General features: G+C 43.3%; 1 protein-coding gene across 1 annotated transcript; it reads left to right on the top strand.

The window, feature by feature from the left end:
- On the top strand, positions 5352-13194 carry LOC8059592. Its single transcript, XM_002453852.2, has 3 exons — positions 5352-5722; positions 12556-12682; positions 12785-13194. The coding sequence occupies exons 1-3, from the start codon at positions 5472-5474 to the stop codon at positions 12866-12868; spliced, it is 462 nt and encodes a 153-aa protein (XP_002453897.1). The 5' UTR covers positions 5352-5471; the 3' UTR covers positions 12869-13194.

The following is a 16020-nucleotide window of genomic DNA, read 5'->3' as shown; positions in this document are numbered from 1 at the left end:
AATATGAATGAATGAAACATAGACAAAGCTATAAAGTTAATCTGAGAGGTGGAACATACATGGAAAAGACGCAGTAACCGGAAGCGACGTATCCATTATGGTCACTAATCCTGCCACTATATGTAGAAAAAGGATGAAAAAAAGTAACCCCGAAAGAAGGAGCATGCACAGGCTTTATGTAAATATATTGGGAATAGCTTGGGACTGTTGCATCAACAGGTCTAGATGTCTCATTGGGAACAGCATGCACAGGTTTTATGGTCACTAGTCCTGGTATTCCCCTCTAGAGGAATTATAATAAAAGATAGAGCGACCAAAAGTACTTGTGGCTCGTCTACCTATTCCAGCTGTACTATTTTAGATACAGATAGAAGCCTTTTTTTCAGCTAAACTTGAACAAAAGAAAGAAGTAGTAAAAACATGCAATGGGTAACCAAAGGGTGAAAGACAATAACATGGTCAATGAGTTGGACCAAAAGGAAGATTTAACATAGAGTCAAGTGTGTGGATCAATTGTTCTGCAACGTGAACTGTTTGTGTATTGTTAGGCACTGGTTCATGCGCTGCGGTTATAACTAAACGTGCAAGCTGTGCGCCTTGATTTGCAAGTGAAAAAAGTTGTTGCAGGAGAATGTGGTACTGTGCCATTGTTTGATAATTATAATCAGCAATGGTGAAACCATACAAACTCTGAAGGAAAGCTATGGCCTGTAAAGCAGCATCCTCATATTCATATGCAGACATTGACTGTCCAGAAGACCAAAAGAAAAACCGACGAGGCATATCATTATGAAACAATAAAGGCAACTCAATTTCTATACCATGTAATAGTGTGCCATCGTGATCAAATTCATCGACGATCGAAACTAAAGGAATATGACAGCGATAGGCCACAGCATATAGAGTTGACAAATACGATAATCGTAGAATAAACATCACAACAGAAGGTGAATAATAGCAAAATGATACTAAATGTAGGAGTCGTGAAACGAAATCGTGAATTTAAGCTATTATGAACGCCAGTGGGTGATTGAATAGGAAAGAAGAACAGACAGGGAACTGAATAGGCTATTTGCAAGGAACTGTCAGAACAAAGTGTTTATGAACCCAAGATAGGATGACACAATGAAACCATAACTGTGAACTGAATAAGCTATAAGCGGTATGATGTTTGAATGTTAAATATTATTAAGATGTCGGAATGAAAGGATTCTTTCAGCCGAAGCACTGATATTAGCAGATAAGAAAGAGAAGACAGATGAAACTATGAACGATAAATTCAGTGAGAAGATCCTGTCCCTCAAACCGCACTGAGATGGCACTGCGTAAAACTTTTAGTTTTTTTTAAGGAACAAAATAAAAAAAGGTCATATTATCAGCATTTCAGAGTCAGAAACTATTAAAAATCTAAACATATCAAAGAATAAACACCAAGCCGACCTATTGGCACCGCCAAAAACAGTTAACATGGAAAGAAATATAAACTGAGAATCTCAGCATACCTAGAATCCGTGTGAGCAAACACCAATGTCTCGCTGGCCAAACCAAATCCGATTGACTAATAGGCCTCAGAACTGCAGCGTATTTAGGGATAAAAAAACAAAATTATTAATGCAACATCATTTTAACTGCCGACGAACATGTAGCAACAATCATTACCGTTAGCACCCGCAGGCTGCAGTGAACTGGAACTGCTCTTAGCAGAAAACTATCCAACACTGAAGCACAGGACTGAAAAGAACCTGGCAATGTAAGGCAGTGAGGACAAATTATTTTTAAAAGAAGGAAGAAAGTTTTTTTTTCTGTCTCTGGAGATAAATCGGCTGCAGACTTAAAGGCCTCACAGTAAGAATGAGGTTCACTGACACCACAGAAGGAGGGGAAAACATACCAGTAGAAGACGGAAGAACCGTAGCCACGTCGGTGGATGGCAACACCAAATCAGAACACCAATCTTGACCAATGGCAGGAACAACGGATCTGCTGCCAACATGTCCGGAGAGAACCTCGCCGGCCGCCGACGCAGCCGAAACCCTAACAAGCGACGGTTCCGAAGAAGTGGCGGGGACCAGCAGGCAATAGTTCCGCCGCGACCTACACCGGGCACCGACGGCGGATGCGTCGACGCCGGTGAAGCCTGACGGAGCGAGCACTCTGAGGAAGATGAGGAGCCGTAAAGGGCGAGGTGAAGATGAGGAGACGAGAAGGGCGAGGTAGGTGGAGAGCGATAGAAACGAGAAAGACCACAAGACAGAGGATTTTTTTTATCTGGAAGACACGAGGCCACCGTATAAATAGAGGAGCCAAGCACGCTGATGTGGACCAATAGCAATCTGCAGGGATGAAATGGCGCTGATCTGGACGAATCACAGAATTTGGGGCGACGTGGACGGTCTCCCTGCGCAGGGTGTGCCTCCGGTTTGTTAGGTTAAATGTACTCTTACACGAAAAAAGTATGTAGGTATACTCCTTTTTTTAAAAAAAGTATGAATATGTACTCCTTATATTATGAAATTTAAGTATGAATACATACTTTATAATGGTCTGTATATGTGAACACACCCTTAATAAATATACTCATACTCACTAATCAAATGTATCAGTAATATATTAGTACGTATTTATACTCTAGAGTATGTGTACATACTTTTTATAAACTAGTATATTCTCAGTAGTATACTTCTGCATACAAAGTAAAGGGCCGTGCGAATGGCCAGATATATACCCACTCGACACTTTTTTAAAAAAATATATATACCCAACCGGCCAACCTGACCTATGTCAAAAGCAAATAACTAAAGAACACCTGATCCGTCTTTTAAGGAATCGACATGCATCCCTTGATGTTTTTCAACCCGTTAACTTCTCCTAATTGGAAGGAACCTGAACGGTACATACTTCAGAGTTGATGGGAGTAACTACTCCCGGGAGTATACAAAATGCACCATATATATATATATATATATATGTCAAGCCATTTTTTGTCATAAGATTGGGAAACGGTAGCTCTAGAAGGCCTATATACATGTATGTGGATAGGAGCTTAGATTAAATTATATAGAATGCATGTCAACTTAATCAATTAGTGCAAAAACACAGAATAATGTGTGCAGTGTTATTCAGAATTTAGGATATTTTATACTCCATTGTTCCAATTTATAAGAATGTTTTCATTTTTCTAGATACATTGCTTTACCTATATATTTAGACACAATGTATATGTAAGTGTATATAGTAAAATTCTATGTATCTAGAAAAGTTATTAAAATGACTTATAATTTGGAATGGATGAAGTACATGTTAGAAGAGAATATAGATGCGTGCTAAAGTATGGCCAATGCAATTCTATAGAAATTGTTGACACCGAATTGGGTCACACAAGCAAGAGCTAGTATACCCAAGGTTCCACATGATATATTACACATAGCGAGTAACTCTAAGATTAGCAAGACCATCACTAGATCAGTGAGGCTAATTTGAAGCCCGTTCTTAGTCGGCAGAACTCGGGAACAGCTCTCAGGACCTATCAGAGAGATGCATGCTGAGATTGTCCTACTCCTAGGGTCGACAATACCACCTAAAATACCGCCAAAATCTTGTCTAGAGAACAACAGGAGATTGAAAAAGTAGGGTAAACGAGATAAAAGTTGTAATTTTGAAGATTTCTTAATCTGTCATGATCCCACGATATATGTACAGAGATGATCTTACGCAAGTAGAAATCATATCTCAAATGTGTTTTGCATGTTTTCCATGTCAAACATGAGCCAAAAATGATTGGACTCTATCCGGTCTCGGAATAGGAAAAAAAGACGTGGAAAACTAGACCACTCTTTTACGCTCAGTGCCTAAAACCTTCTTTTCATCATCAGGGCTCCAATCTTGATGATCTAAATGCCGTCTTTGCTCATCTTGACGCTTGGAACTTTGTGATGGAGTCCATTATACGTGCTGCCCACCTTTTGCTATAAAAAAAACCTCTCTATATCTCATTATTCCGTATACTTCTTTATCTCTTTATTTTTCATGGCTATTCCTCCATATAATGTGAACATAGTTTTATTGGTTCATGCCATCTTAGTTGTATCTATATAAGCTATGTTTGCTCTAAGAAATTTGTGGATTTCTTGAAGCTTGGTATTTGTAAGGGCCTATTTGGTATGGATCCGAGCGGCTCCGGTTCAAACCTGCAAAAATACTGTAGCGTATTATTCATTGGAGCAAAAATTCTCTCTTTTCTCTCCCTCTCACAGGCTCCTGCTGCTCCATTGTGTCAGTGAGAGAGAGATAGAGGAGAGAGAAAAACAGATTCATGTAACAGAGTTTACACAGAGTGTTTTTGCAAGTCGGAGCTGGAGCTGTTCGGATCCATGCCAGACGGGCTTGTAGTTTCAGAAGTTCTAGATCTCAAACTGATGAAGGTACAAAACATTCAGATGAATTGTTTTGTTGAATGGTTACTCTATCATGCTCAATGTATGCCACTGGACCAATGGCAACAGCACCCTTGCTAGCCGTGTTCCAAGATTAATCCTGGCCCAGAAAAATATTGAAAAACACTTGTAAAATGTAGAAACATTATAGTTCGGAAGCGCTTTACTGCCATATTGCCATATTGGTTTAGCTTGGGCCAAGTCCATTTCTCATTCTGCCCTACTGGCGATGGGTCCTTTTAATTGTACTGTGGAATTATCCAATTTCATTTCTGAATCTACAAGACTTGTTGCAGAAACCCTAGCACACAAAATATAATTGAAACTTTTCCTTTTATAAAAGGTAATAAGAAAAGAAAATGCAGACAAGATTTGATCACCTTTTTCAACCCTGTCATTGTTATATGTCTAGCATGTGGAATTTATAGTTCGATGGTAAAAATGTTACTGTAAGAGTTTCAAAATAAGAGTGTGATATAGCTGTAAACCTGATAAAATGAGAGAGAATCGATTTCTTCGTAGAACTGATTTTCTAGCAGAACTTTAATCTAGCAACCAAATAAGATGTCTTAGTTCTAGAATCGTTTTTTCCTATGTTGTTTAGTTCTCGAACTTTTTTTTGAATTTAGCTACTGTAGCATTTCGTTTTATTTGATAATTATTATTTAATCATAGACTAATTAGACTCAAAAAATTCTTTTTGCAAGTTATATATAAACTGTGTTTTTATCTATATTTAATGCTCTATACATGCGTTCAAAGATTCGCGAGGCGATTTTTTTAAACTAAACAGCGCCTTACTGGGAGAACGATTTTCTTGAAGTGTCTTAGTTCTAGAAAAATACTAGTGCCTTTTTCTGGTAGAAAACGAGTTGAAGACTTTTTCAATACACGGAGCAGAACAGGCCTCAATATAGGCGCCGTTGGAAGTTGAACGGGCTGCCGGCCTACCGCTGACAACAGACGATTCAACCGTTCGCCAAATCCAAACGCACCGATCCAGACCAGCGCACCCGCACCGGCCCGCCGACGAAGACCATGGCGACCAAGGACCCCGCGGCCACCGGCGGCGAGCCCGCCATCGGCATCCCCTACCACCCGGCGCCGGGGGCCCAGGGGCACTACTACTACGCGCCGCCGCCGAACCCCTACGCGGCGGGGATGCCGCCGCCCAACGCGATCTACGCCGGCGCGCCCAAGGGGGTGCCGCTCCAGCAGACCATGTTCCGCGACACGCCCGCGCCCTTCCACTGCCAGGCCTGCGGTGAGGCCGCCGTCTCCTCCGTCCGGTAAGCCTGTGTCCCTTCTCCCACCCATCCTGTTCGATTCTCGTAGCTCCCCCAGCACCTTATTGTTCGGGGTTCATAGGAGAAGTCTTCAAGCCTGAAACATCGAAATGCTTTGGCCATAGAATATGGATAGGTCAAGATGAGACGTTGATTATTTATTAATTTGGAAATCGAATTTGTCCAATCAGGACAAGCTTAGTGCTGCTCACTTCGGTGTGCTTTAGGTTCTTGCTCTTCTTGGCGTCTTTGTATGTTTGTTTGGTCGGTAAAGAGATCGTGTTCATTGTTGTACTGTCCATGGCCTACTTTACTGTGATTCGTGGGAATTGGACTAATTGTTTCTTGCAAACTTAGCAATGTTGTTCAATTGTGAGTATGAGGCGAAGAGAGAAACTCTTGATATCAGTTCCTACTGGTACCATATGGTTCTTGCCTTAAACAAACCAAAGCTGGAGTGGCACCGGAGAAGGGCCTTTTTTCTATCTATGTCTGAAGGCACTGTGATTACAATCAGGATCTCCTTACAGATGGCAACAGGCATCCAGAATTTCCAGATCCAGATCATTTTGTTCGTCTTACCCCTCAGGTCCCCTTGCTATGATCAAGTGGCTCCTTTGCTTTGCAGCTTCATGGTCCCTGACCTCTATAAACAAGCTAAAGTGTGGCTAAAGAGTAATTTGTTACTCTCAACTTTGTTTTAAAACCCTTTTTTAAACAGCTTTACCACTTATGGAATAGCCGCAGGGGCACTCAAGATTTATGGTGCCACCAAGACTTTTTGACTTCATATTGACACCATACCTCACTACTCCCAAATGGACTCAGTTGGAGTACCTTAAGGAGCACTGGATAAGAAATTGCATCTGTCAATATTGCTTTTATTGCCATCATTCTCTTTTCTGTAGACTCCCAAATTGCATCAGGAGATCTGCTCTGTATCAGCCCAGGGCTGGATCGCATGCTAGAAGCTAAAAGTGAGGAGACCATACCTTGTTACATTGGACCAGCCAAACCTATCAATGAGAGGCCTACTCCTCTCACCACTATAGGTTATGACAAACATCTGTATCATCTTATTTCTCACTCCTCATTCCCCCTTGTTGCTAGAATCAAGTGTATCCAAAGACTTTGCTTTGCTTGATGGTCCCTGACTTATATGGAAAAGGCAAAGGATATTCTGTTACTTTGGACCATATTGTTTGAAAGTCTTTTTTTATCATTTCAATTTTAGTGTCTTTACCACAGTGGTACATTATGGACAGCCAAGGTAGTAACCATGGACATCATATTTCTGTAGCCATAAAAATACAGAGTTGAAGTACCTCAAGGGGCACTCGCCATCTGATGGAAGATACCTTGATTGGCATATGGATCTCTCGCAGAGGACTCCCCCATGCACCAGAAGGTCCACAATGTGTCAGGAAAAGTTTAATCATATGAATAGAACATATCAGAGCTTCGGCTCAAGTTAGATGTTGGGCCCAGATCCCCCTACCCCTGGCGGTCGGACCATACAAACCTACAAGGCTGAGCGATGAGCCTTGTGTCCCCTTGCTACTATATATGGTGACAAAATCCATTCTGCACACATGAATACATGATATCAACCTAAGCCTAGGCAGTGCTTGACACACTGTTATTACTTATTAGTAGGACCATTGTCAGGTATAGGTTCTATATTGGAGCAGACATATATCATACATGATAGATACTTTACTGGCTTTCTTTGTTCAAGGTTTTGCAAAGCTCGAATATCTACTTTGGCACCCCCTTGGGTCCACTTGCTATGATGAAGTGGAAGCTTCTTTGCTTCATGCTCAATGGCTCCCACCACTGTGTACAAGCTGAAGGATAGATAACATAATACACATTAGTATTCACAGGCAATCTGCTGGAAAAGACAAGACTTCAATTGTGATTTTTATGTTTCATACGTGCAACTACTGTGGGCCACTTCAAAAATTGACTGGGCTTTTTTTCAGTATTGGAAAGAGATGGTTTTGTGATGATTTCTAGCTATTTGAGTGGAAAATACTGATGAGATTGTGGTAGATCCATAACTTTGTTAAAAAAATGTATATAAAATCAGTGATATGTATATTTGGTTCGAGTAGACGAAAGATGAAACTTTGGTGGCTCACAACCTCAAAAGCTAGATATAAGATTTTGATTATTTGTGCCATCTTACGTGGGAATTATGACACACCCTACGATGACATGTTACGTGGAAATTATGGCACGCAACCCTACATTGTACTAATCACATAGGAAAGCATGATCTGCTATTGATTGTCACCATTAGTCCATTACAGTGTTTATTTATGATGCTTGGCTGTGAAAATACCTTGGCCTCAATTTCCACAAAACTTTCTACCACAACAAGGTTGATATATTATGCCTGTGCACACTATGTTCTGAACCTTCTAGCCAAATTATAGCAAACCTCAAGCTAGCTTTACTCTTTTATTTTTTTCCCTTTTAAATTAATTATCAAAACATCAAACTTGCTGATCTCTTGGTCACTAAAGGCTAAGGCCCTGTTTGGATACAAAGTATTTTTGGAGTTTTAGAAAAATACCATGGTTTTGTAAAATACTTTGGTTTAGGAGCGACATTGTCAATGGCCTAGACGCCCAAGGTAGGAGGCCCTTGGCTCCTCAACTCATAGCTAGAACCAGGTAATTGTGCCAGGGTTTTTGCCTGGCTACCGTTGCAGCAGGGGATGAGATTAAGAGCAGCAAAGGTAGATTAGGAGATAACTTGTTTCTTCATTGCTTACCCATCTCAATCTGATTACATGGTATAAATAGAGGGCCTCAGCCTCTAGCTGGCGCCCAGCCCTCTAACTCCTCCTTTCTCTCCCCATCAATGACTCTAATTTCTCATTAACTGTAATCTCTTTACCCAACATACTAATTGCATTCATTACAGCGGCTTGTGCCTCCTTGGGCTGTTGCACGCCCTTGGATGCTGCCCTGGCTGCATGTCGTGCTCTAGACCTGCAGTTATACTGCCGCATCCACATGACATCTCCCCCTCGGTTGACGAGCAGCTCGTCCTCGAGCTGGAAGGTTGGAGAGCGGTTGATGTCCTCCCAAGTAGCCGATGCAGTTAGAGGGGTGCCGGCAGACTTCTTCAAGAGCCAGCAGACCAGATGGTTCTTGTGCCAAAAGGACATGGTGAAGGCTGCAAAGTCCCACAGGATTGGGCGCAGTCATTGGGTACCCAGTACTATGTCGTACCTGCTGGTGTGGACGCCGGTGATTGCGTGGAGCAACATCTGTGATGTCGGATTAGCGGGGTCGTCGGAGGCGGTGTCATTGTCATCCGCCGCTGCCAGGTCCAACAAGAACAGGCGCTGGCACATTTTGTTCTGACCACCCCCGAACTTTTCATTGCAATTGAAGCAAAGTCCGAGCTGGCGGCGTTCTTCCATCTTGGACATCGACAGGCACCTGACGGGGCGACCCTCCACCATAACGGTGGTGGCTGCGGCAGTCGCAGCAGGTGCCGGAGCCGGTAGAGCGAGATGTGGTGGAGGCCAATGTTTTCAGGTCGTTCGATTAATCGCGATTAATCGTCCTGGTCGGTCAGGAGTGCTCGATTAGGAGGTCCGACCCGACCAGGTCGACCAGAAACCTGGTCGTCCGATTAGTCGTCCACTTATCGCGATTAATCGTCCGATTAGGACATGGACGACCAGGTTGTGTGCTCTGTTTTTGGGCTTTTTTGACTGGGCAGATATGTGGGGGGTATGGAGATGCTGTTGGTTGTCCCAGTTCTCCAGAAATAGTTAAGAAGGAGATGTTTGTTTACATCAAAAAGAGTTGAAGATGAAGAGGAATGTTGGTTTACAGTAATGCAGTCTTGATGCTTCCTTTATTGTGTATAATATAGTGTATATATAGAGGTATATATATAGGTCGACCAGCTGATATGCCTGGACGACCAGGGTCGATTAATCGACCTGGTCGCTGATTAATCGCGATTAATCGCCTGGTCGGTCCCAGGTCGACCAGGATCGACTAGACGACCAGAAAACATTGGTGGAGGCGCCAGAAGGAGGCCCTGCTGCTGGTCGCATGGTGGTGCTTGCAGCGGGGCAGCCACTGCGACGCACTGCTCGTGGACAAGGCTCCAGCATGCGGGCAAGGCTCATGGTGACTGAGGGTTGTGAACTTTGATGTCGAGGCTGAGCGGTGGCTGTAGCCCGGCAGTGAAGGCCTGGACACGTTGTGCCTCCGTCAGCATACCCACTCGGGGCAGCAGCGCCTCGAACCGATCCTGGTATTCGGTGACAGAGCCGGTCCGCTTGCACGCCATGAGCTCGCCGAGTGGGTTGGAGCGGATCGGAGGGCTGAAGCAGATGTTCAAGAGCTCGGAGAAGCGGTGCCAGGACGGGGTGCCTTCGTCTTGCTGCAACTGGATGAACCACATCTGTGCGCCGGCCTCCAGGTTGTAGGATGCCATCCAGACTTGTTCTTCCGCCGCGCTGCGCTGCTGATGGAAATAGGAGTCACAGCGGTTGATGAACACAAGCGGATTGGACTTGTTGTCATACTTAGGGAAGTCCATCTTCTGGAACCGCGGCGGCCGATCACCCAGATTGCCTTGGCAACCTTGGGCGCCTGCAAAGGATGCTGCTGGTCGCGGCAGGGCTGCCACCTAACTCTGGAGGGTGCTGTATGGAGGTGGTCAAGGCCTGGATCATCTTGGCCAGATCAGCTGTTGATGGTTCGGCCATGGGTGAGGATATGGAAGCGGCTGAGGTGGAAGGTGAGGCCGGGGTGGGAGGCGTGGTGGTGGTTGGATGGGGTGGTGGTGGTGCAGCAGAGGATGAAGGGCGCCTGGAAGCCGATATAAGGTTGTCAAGGGCCTGGACGCTCAAGGTAGGAGGCCCTTGGCTCCTCAACTCGTAGGTCGTAGCTAGAACCGGGTAATGGTGCCAGTGTTTTTGTCTGGCTACCGATGCAGCAGGGGATGAGATTAAGAGCAGCAAAGGCAGATTAGGAGATAACTAGTTTCTTCATTGCTTACCCATCTCAATCTGATTACATGGTATAAATAGAGGGCCTCAGCCTCTAGCTGGCGCCCAGCCCTCTATCTCCTCTAGCTGGCGCCCAGCTCTCTAACCTCTCATTTCTATCCCCATCAATGACTCTAATTTCTCATTAACTCTAATCTCTTTACCCAACATACTAAATTGCATTCGTTACAGCCTGTGCCTCCGGGCTGTTGCACGCCCTTGGGAGCTCCCCTGGCTGCATGTCGTGCTCTAGGCCTGCAGTTATACTGCTTCCCCCACATGACAGACATGAAGTGTTTGGATGCTACAAACTTCGTAGTTTAAAAAAACATAGTATTGTTAAAACTGAAGTCTTTTTGGAGTTTTATTAAAAACTCTCACTCTAGACCTTTTTATCTAAAAAATGGTTTTGCATGTCTATAGGGTCTAAAACTGCAGTTTTTTTAGTACCACATAGTTTATTAATACTACACAGGTCCAGGGCAATGTTTTTAGGTCGTCTGGTCGAACCGGGTCAACTTGGGACCAACTAGGATGATTAATCACGATTAATCGGATGACTTGTACAGGTCGACATTACCCCTGATCAGTCACCTAGGACCGACCAGGACGATTAATCGCAATTAATCGGACGACTTGAAAACACTGGTCCAGGGCCATCTTATAGTATTTTCTGGTTTTGGACATGTCTAACCGATACAAGAGCTTGAGCCTATTTGAGCATTCTTGAGCTTATCCTTCAACATTGGGCCTGAGCATAGCTTATTTTGAACTATCCTGCTGATACACCATGACCCTGTGGAGTAGCATTAGACCGAAATGGCCAAATTTCTGTATTGTGGATTCCAGTTGCCTTTGTTATTTTCTGCAGCATGGGTATGTCTTCAGGGACATGAATTGGTAGTTGCAAAGCTTAGATTTTGGCAATGATAATTTAGCAATATACTTGAATTCAGCAGTGTTTTGAAAGGATCATTTTTTTTTATGTTTACTGGTATCCTCAGCTCTGAACACGTCCTTGGGATTTGCTAGTTAATGGTGACATATCTGAAAGTCATTGTCATAGGGATTTATGGTGATTAGCAAACAAGACTAAAATGAAGCATCTTCCTGTTAGCATAAAACCATCTGAGTAACATATGCTCATGGTATTTACTTTGCTTGATCTCAGTTACCTTTGCTTTGAATGATCATGGGGATCTGTTGAGGGAGGGGAGCATTTGGTAGTTTGGTAGTCAACTTTCCAACCATCATCTAGCGGTTGTGCGGAGGGGTCAATTGAGTTTTTCTATTCAATATATTTCGGTTGCCGAGAATATTCTGGAGAATACTTTAAGTTTTGTATGGAGGCACAAGTTAATTGAAAGATCTGGTTCAAACTACAGAATACGTGAAGGTGGCATTAATCTGTTTAAGATTTGGCTAGAATCTGGTCGCCTTTTTTCTTTGGCTGCTCTCTTTAGTTTTTTTTAGAGATCTGTATTTTTGGGGTGTGTCCTTGGGTGGGATGACTTCTCCTTTCACCCCGTATTTTATCTCCTGCCTTTTAATGAAATGATATGCGAATCTTCTGCGTGTTTGAGGAAAAAAAAGATTTGGCTAGAATACCACATTTTTTGCTGAAAACCTCCTCTTGCCCCGATCAGTCGGATGCAAAGTGATATGCTCTGGCTAAACATGAGCCCTTATGTTCATGCATAATTTTCTGTCAAGCATTTTCGTTTTGGGTACTGGCGTCCAGCAAGACATGCAGAGGATTCATCATCATAGCTAAATTGAAAATGAACTCACTTGTTTCTTTGAACAGGTCAAAGCCAAGCCTTGCATCCGTCGTGGCTTGCATGATGCCCTTCATGCTGGGGGTCTGCTTCCTATGCCCTTCGATGGACTGCCTCTGGCACAAGTACCATTACTGCCCCAGCTGTGGGGAAAAGGTTGGGCTTCTCGCTCACAACAGATGCTCTGTTCTCTCGATCTTACTAGTTATTTAGGTTCACATGGTTTTTCATCTATCATCTTGTGATGAAACTCTGCAGGTGGGTGAGTTCAGGAAGTCCGACCCGTGCCTCGTCGTCGATGCGGCCCGGTGGTCCGAGCCGAGCTTCGCTGTGCCTGCGTAGCTCACATATATTGCACCGTTTGATATCCAACCATTGCCTTCAAAATGAGAGTTTCCGTTGCAGTTGTGTAGTCTGTATGTATATATAAAGGATGCTACTGGCTTCTTGTTGCATGCTGTATATCCCGTAGCTGAACTGCCGTTGCGCTCTAGTCTCTTACTCTCCACGTTAGAATTCAAACTTTTTTTTTCTTTTGGGTCAGAATAAATGTGCTGCTGTTAACAGTACGTAATTGAACATACATGTGTAAATGTGTAATAGGAGTTCTTATCAACAAGGGAAGAAAAGAGGTGTGTTATAGAATTGCAGGACCATCACTGTAGTAACTTTGGTTTAATAACGTTCCTACTTTGTGTTGCAATAGTTTACAGTCTGACCCGTAGTGATGTGGACAGCGATGGGCCTTTCGCCCTCCACGGCCCCAGCCTGTTGTGGCCGTGGATAGGATAGGGTCTGCAGTCTGCACGGCGTGCAGCTGACAGCATCGTTGCATGCACTGTCAGCGACTCAGCGTGTGGGGCTGCAGACGGAGTAACAAATCTGCAGAACTACAATGCTTGACCTTGGCTGCTAGTTACCGTCTATCTACACGACTCGTGGTAGCTGCCATGCCCTGGTGTGCTAATGCGTCATTATGGACGAAAGATTCGAAACAAACCAATAGTAGATATATAATACCGGATTGTCGAGTGATCCGGCATTTCCAATTGCTCGTTGGCCGTCGAAGTTGACTTCGGCTAATTAACCAGATGTTGGCGAGGGAACTTATTCCTTTTTTTTTTTGAAAAAAAATCTATTTATGTGGCATGGAAATGATGCTGTTAGGTGAGCAGAGGTGAGCAATAATAGTGTGCTCCGGTAGTCCGGTACTCCCTCCGGTTTTTTTAAAGAATGTGGTTTTGAATAGCGATATGATGGTCTCTAAAAAGTATGACAATTACTTTTTACTATAAAATATAGTTAATATATATTTTTATGATCCTCGCAGAAAAAATATATATTTTTATGAAACTACATTTCAAGATGAATCTACTTACATCACTTTCATATTTTCAAACTCAACCTAATAAAATTATTTACAGTCAAAGTTTAAAATGTTTAACTTTAAGACAACCTTAAAATGATATTCTTTAGAAAACCGGATGGAGTATTAGTTAATGCTGATATAGCAAAAATATCCATGGACATAGTGTAACATCCCAAAAATTCACATTCAAAAATCACTCGCATTAAAAATTATTTTTAAAATATATTTTAAAAACTATAAAATAATTTGAGCTCTATAGTATCTCCATCTAATCCATCCTAATTATCCATCTTTAAATATAACCTGCACCACATGGCATGAGCATCACATGTCCGTTACTTATCCCTCTTGCTCGCTCGCTCTGCCCGATACCCGGCAACGGCACGTGCGCCGACCCCACCACCACCAGCGCCGCAGCGCACTCACGCCCGGCGCCCTCGCCGAGCGCACTCGCTCGCGCGCGCACCGCGGCATGTGGGCCCCACCTCTTGCCTTTTTCCCGCTCCTCTTTTGCTGTAAAAAAGATAGCAAGTCGCAACGCACAACTGGGCACCATCCATATTTTTCGCGCACAAATAACAGCGAGTACTAGCAAGCTTACATGCAAGAAAACATAGCAGTGCACCTATACGAATATATATCTCATGCATGCATGCATGCATGCAGGACGAGCATGCACCGTCCATTTGCATGCACCTGCATGCAAGGACATGGTGATTAGGCACCGTCCATTTGCACGCACCGTGCATGCAAATGAGACATTGCCATTTGCATGAAAATTAGGCACCGCCCACTGTCCTGTCGTCCTGTGTAGCCATGCACTACAGTAGCAATTCTAGTGGCACGAAGCTGAGCACCAGAGGCATAACCTCACTCCTCTGGCCTATAAAAAGCCAGCCTCGGGTGATCACTCTCGTCACCTGAGAAACACGTTCACTCACTCGCTCACTCGCTCTCACTTCGCGTATACCGTATACGGCCATACGCACAAGCCGAGCTTGACTGTCGTCGCAAGACGAGGTGAGCAGCTCATGAGCATCTCCTTGCTCTTCTTTGTCTTTCTGTAGTATTTTCCTGTATTTTTTCTTGTATTTGTCTGTACCGATTCACTGCCAAGAACTCCACGAATAGAACCATGACATACAGAAGAGCTCTAATGACCCCTGCTAATTTCTCTCTAACCATGCATGTGTGGGCCATAAGCATTAACTCCAAATAGTACATCCATGCATGCAACATGCACTACCAGCCAAAATTCATCTCGTGAAGCATGTATTTCTTAATCATCGTTAGCCTTTTTCGCATGATTAAAGTCCGGCCATTTTACAAATACCACATGCTAACTCTGATTTTAATAATTCTTTTTTCTAAATTCATCTAAAATCATGATCTACCTCCCATATTAATTTCATGATTTTTGGAGCTCATTTGAATTTATATGATTATTTATCTGTGCCTGTTGTATGTGTCGTTCGTCGCGTATTTTAGCTGACGGAGTGAACGAGCCGGAAAACGAGAACGTTGGAAACGGGTACCGCGAGTTTGACGCCGAGGACCCGGACTGTCAGCAGGAGTTTGCCGAGGACGCCGACGGAGGCAAGTCCAACCAATCCCCTTTGATGCATATTGATCCTATTTTTAAACACAACCCGTAGAAGCCGTTTTAAATATTGCATGTACGATATATGTACGAAGTATTTTTGCTGCTTAGTTAAAACTTGTTGAATAGCCATCCTTGAATTGATATTACCCGGTAATTGTCTTGTTCGAACCTAGGAACAAATAATATGCTATGACAGAAATATTATTATTTAGTATGCTTAGGACTTGTTACTCATCCTGATACTCATCGCTATATTTTCTCAAATATAATGATTTTAAAAGTAAAATGTGTGAGTGGTGAAAATAAATTGTGGGTATTGTGAAAGGGTTAAAGAACAAGTTATAGATGTGTTTACTATGGAGATGGGGCGGATGGGATCTCTTTTGGGGATGCCCTGGTGTTGTGGCTTATACCTTGCGGGGTTAAGCGTGAAGATATCCGCCTTGTCTCGATTAAGGACTGAGTTGATGATTCATCTTACCTAACTCATTTATCGTACAACCACTCGCCTTGCATGGGAAA

The sequence above is a fragment of the Sorghum bicolor genome, chromosome 4, assembly GCF_000003195.3.
Source record: "Sorghum bicolor cultivar BTx623 chromosome 4, Sorghum_bicolor_NCBIv3, whole genome shotgun sequence".
NCBI lineage: Eukaryota > Viridiplantae > Streptophyta > Magnoliopsida > Poales > Poaceae > Sorghum > Sorghum bicolor.
Note: the sequence above shows the minus strand (reverse complement) of the source record. Positions and strands in the feature narration are given on the sequence as shown.